Source organism: Saimiri boliviensis, chromosome 2 (assembly GCF_048565385.1).
Source record: "Saimiri boliviensis isolate mSaiBol1 chromosome 2, mSaiBol1.pri, whole genome shotgun sequence".
In the NCBI taxonomy this organism is placed as follows: Eukaryota; Metazoa; Chordata; class Mammalia; order Primates; family Cebidae; genus Saimiri; species Saimiri boliviensis.
Window position 1 is genome coordinate 239,867,544 of NC_133450.1, and position 4,562 is coordinate 239,872,105.

The 4,562-nt window shown below is 47.3% G+C and overlaps 1 protein-coding gene across 1 annotated transcript; it reads right to left on the reverse strand.

Annotated features, from left to right (window-relative positions):
- Positions 1-1,386: 1,386 nt before the first annotated feature.
- On the reverse strand, positions 1,387-2,035 carry LOC101048580 (large ribosomal subunit protein uL11-like). The gene has a single exon (XM_003938211.4). The coding sequence runs from the start codon at positions 1,955-1,957 to the stop codon at positions 1,460-1,462; it is 498 nt and encodes a 165-aa protein (XP_003938260.3). The 5' UTR covers positions 1,958-2,035; the 3' UTR covers positions 1,387-1,459.
- Between the last annotated feature and the right edge of the window lie 2,527 nt (positions 2,036-4,562).

The following is a 4,562-nucleotide window of genomic DNA, read 5'->3' on the forward strand; positions in this document are numbered from 1 at the left end:
AGAGTCTCAGGAGAACTCAACCCTGCTGACACCTTGATCTTGGACTTCCAGCCTCCAGAACTATGAGGAAAATTCAGTATCTGTGTGTAAGCATCCCAGTCTGTGGGACTTTGCTATGGCAGCCCCAGCAGACTCATACAGGTGGAGAAGAAGACACTGAGCCTGGGATGTGGATGGCAGGGCAGGGCCAGCCCAGACCCAAACTCCCACCTCCCACACTACGCGAAACCAGCCACAGTCAACAGCTGGTAACACATCCTTTCCACCTCACAAAAACAAGGAATGGCACTGTCTGGATATATGTGGGAAGGGTCTTCAGAGCCAGCAACGGATACCACAGACGGCTGGACGGGTGCCCCCCAGGGCACAGCCTAACGAAAGGACTCTCAGAGGCTCAGCTCCTCCCACATGGCTCAAACTTGCTCCCTTTTTAGGAGTGTGCTTTACACAACCTCTTTCACAAATAGAGTGGATATAAATTTTGACTCACGCCTCCAAATTTTCAGCCATGTAGCATGAGTAAATGAGCTTCAGTTCTGCACCTCCTCCCACCAATGTCAATGGAAACAAGCAATGAATGCGGAGTTGCAACAATGCCGAGTGTGGAAGCAGCACCTTTTGTCAGATGGAGGCTGTCATTCACCTTCACAATATTTCATCTCTTTATGCAGGCCTCTTAGGTCCAGGCAGAACCTCGTGATAATCTGGGGAACCTGCTTGATTGCAGTGGGCTATGTCTCTGGCACTGACCCATCACCCTCACCACTGGCCACCCTGGCCACACCTGCCTCCCACGGTTGAGCACGCCCTTGGCATTTGTTTTCTGAGCACATTCTTCGATTACAAGGCTGCCCCTCCAGGTCTTGCGTACATGGGAAGGTCCTCTCTGGATGGATGGGAGTCAGTTCACAGGTGTCCCTCTGTTGTAGGAAGAGCAACTGGTGAGTATCATTTTTGGAGGTGAGAGTTCCACAGGTATCTCTGTTTCTTCTTGTCCTGAAATTATCATCTGATTTTTTTTTGTATTTTTAAAAGCAGAACATTTATTGCGTGACTAATCATTGAAACTCCTAAGATGAACTGGATGCTGCAACAGCGGCCCTCCTGGGTGTGGGTGTTGTTCCTTCATGGAATCCATGCCTCAGTCTGTGGCACGCAGTCTTCAGGTGCCTCATTCGACCAGTCCCGGTGGTATTTCGTCTTTTAGCCTTCGCACTCCAGTTACACTTTCTCTTGCTCTTGGTGAGGCAGCCACATTTACCGCAGGTGAACGTCTGAAGGTGGCCTTAGAGCCACAGTGTGTCTTACTCGGGGCTTTCCAAACAATGACCTTCCCTTCGTCATCTTGCTTCTGCGGCCGAGACCAGAGAGCTCATCTGATTTCTTTTTTTTTTTTTTTTTTTTTTGTTGTTGTTGTTGTTGTTAAATGACATTTATTGAAATATATTTTCCTTTGTGCTTAACTAGCTGGACATTCCACAGCACCACTGTGGATGTCATCTATGATGTCGTGAGGGTGGCGGCCATCAACATTGCAGCCCACAGACTGGGCAGTCCCCAGGATCTCTTTAATGGTTCCAGAGAGTTCTCTGGCTAAAGATCGGTGCCGCATCTGTCGAGCAATGTTGACAATCTCATCAAAAGTGATATTCCCGCTGTGTGTAATGTTTTTCTGTTTCTTTCTGTCTCTTGGTGGTTCCTTAAGAGCTTTGATGATCAGGGCAGAGGCAGAAGGCACCACCTCAATCTGGGCCTGTCTGTTCTGAATGGTCAGTTTCACTGTAATCCGCAGGCCCTTCCAGTCACCCGTTGCCTTGGCAATGTCATCACCAACCTTTTTTGGAGACAGACCCAGGGGGCTGATCTTGGGGGTAAGCGCAGAAGTAGCACCGACTTCACCCCCAGTGCACCTCAGGTATACGACTTTGATCTCGTTGGGGTCGAACTTCGGCGGCATGGTGGAGGCGGCTGGTGTCGGATGAACCCGGCTTCGGGACGACCGAAGAAAGTTGCACCTTGGCCTCCTCCGAGCCGAAAGCCGAAAAGCGCTCCTCTGATTTCTTTAACACTACAAACATCTCTATCTGCCTTCCTACTCCTCAGTAATGGGGTCCCTGTGTTCCACGATACTCCAGGTCTCACCCCACCCTCTCTGTTTCTAACTAAGCTGTATGTTCTGGTGTTTCTATTCATACCACATCATCGCCTTTTCTGTTTTACAATCCCGTTTTCCTTCTTTTTGCTGTTTGTGTTTAAACAAGTCCTCTGTTTCAACTCAAGGGATCTTGCCACTGGAATTCAATTGTTCATTGGGTCTAATTCTATGTTATAACAAACAAACACCTTTAAATATTTCTTACCTCTCCAGGCCTCAAAGCCCTAATTCTGAGAGTTTATTTGGCTTGTGAATATCCTCCCACAGGGAAGAGGCCAGAGTAGGGGGTGAAGGAGTAGTCATTTTATAATTGAAATCCACACATTGAGCAAGAGCACTTTTATAAAAGCTTGTGAGGATCTGTCTGATCCAGAATCAAAGACTGACCACGCCTAAGGTGTGGCCAGTGTGGTATGGCCACTGACCATGTAAAGAGCGGCATTCCTCTTGAGGTGGAGAGCTCCTTAAATGTGGGCAAGTGCTTCTTCTGAACCCTCAATTACTCATTTGAAAGCCTTCCAATTGCTGGAGGTTACCATGAGGGAGGAGATGAATGGAAATGCTTAGGTACCCATTTTTATTGGGAGCCAGAGAAGAGGGGAGCTTAAAATGAAGAACGTGTGAACATGGGAAGGCATGTGAAGTGTGTGTAACAGTGGGCCTGTGTGGAAGGTACAAGAGTAACACTGTATCTCCAATAGCAACAATATTCAGAAAGACCACAGAGCCGGGATGACCTCCCCTACAAACGGATTTGTACATACTCACTGTGGTCTGTTTCAGGTCTGTTTCAAAAGTCCTGTTGTCCCATCTTCCAGGGCTCCCTAAATCTCCATCTGGTCCTGCCCTGAAATCTTCAACTTTGGAATTATTCCTCTGTGTATGGCTCTAAAAGGCCAAGTTAAGCCGTGAAAAGTATTGTCTCGTAGCCTCATCAGCCATTAACACCTTGATGCCAACTGGCTTATCAGACTGGGAAGATTTGGAGCTGAGCTGTGTTGTCTGGTAGCCTTGTGTGCCCTTAACACCACCATGCCAGTCAAATTGAGCGGCACTGGAGCTGGTTCTCAAGAAGCGGGAAGACATGAGCAACTTCAGAAGTGTGGAAGCCGCTGTCTGATGAGAGAGAGCCCACCCTGGGGCTCAGAGAACCACCAGAAGGTAACACATAAGGGTACTGGGTCCCTGACCCCCTACCAGAACCCAAATGTATCATTGACTTGATTTAACGCTTCTAGCATCTGAGAGTGGAGAGAAGCGAGGCGCAGCGCTGACATAACCTGCGAAGATTGATTTCAAAGGAAGGAAAAGGACAGGTTGCTTTTGGGAGAGAACATTTCCAGGGGGTTCCCTCCTTCCTGAATTTTTCCATTTTAGCACCAAAGATTTTTTTTCTCCCTGCCTCATGATGCCACTCTTGCCCAGCTCTAAAGTACTTACACTCTTGTGCAGGGCAAACTCGTCCTTGCCTCCATTTTTAAAGCCTTGGACTAAGATACGACTCAGACGAACACATTCAGTCCTAGCTAAGCGATAGGGTAGACAAGCAGGACCACAAAGACTGGGTGGTTTCGCGGTCCTCCTGTCTGCACACTCAAGAGAGGCGATTTGCTGGAAGCCCAGGTAGCTTTAGGGCTCCTCCCTGCCCAGGCCACTTCCAGGGTCCTGTACCTAAGTTTGTGTTTGCAATTTCGAGTTGCTGAAGAGGCTCCCCGCTCCCCCTGCGATCTGCAAGTTGCCTAAGTCGCAGGCCACACAAAACTGGTGTCTGCTCTTGAGTATCAGTCTTGGCCACGACTCAACAGGAGCACGTAGCTAAATGAGCTTCCATGAGTCTTCATTTCAACTAGGAAAAGCAAACTTCACAAGTTCTTCTGGACTTTTCCTAGCAACTGTACACTGTGGGCCATTTAACTGCTGTTTGTCAGCAGTTTCTCTTTTTTTCTTATCCTCTTTCTCCTTCATATTCTAGACCCTTCTATTTGGAGATTATTTATACCTTCCTCTTTATAACCCACCCACATTTATAGATAAACAGCGTCCTTTGATATGACATCAAAAGACAGGGGGAAGTGTTTCAAAGGGAAATATCCGTGTTGGGTTTTGTTTTGTTGTTTTTGTTGTTACAAAGATTGTGATTCTTAGGTTCAATGCTCAGCCAGTATGCATTTGAGTCCATTTTTGACTGAAGTAACTGGTATGAAATGACCTTCTGGACCAGCCAAATTCACAGGACTGCTCCGTTGTAATGCTTAATTACTTAATGTGTCTCAAATACATACAGTCTGGAAACTCAAGTGACTCTGCTAAAGAATGATTATATCATCTCTGTGGGAGGGAGACCCTAAAACTCCTAAGATGATGATCATTATTTGATAATACCTGGGGTACACCCCCCCCACACACA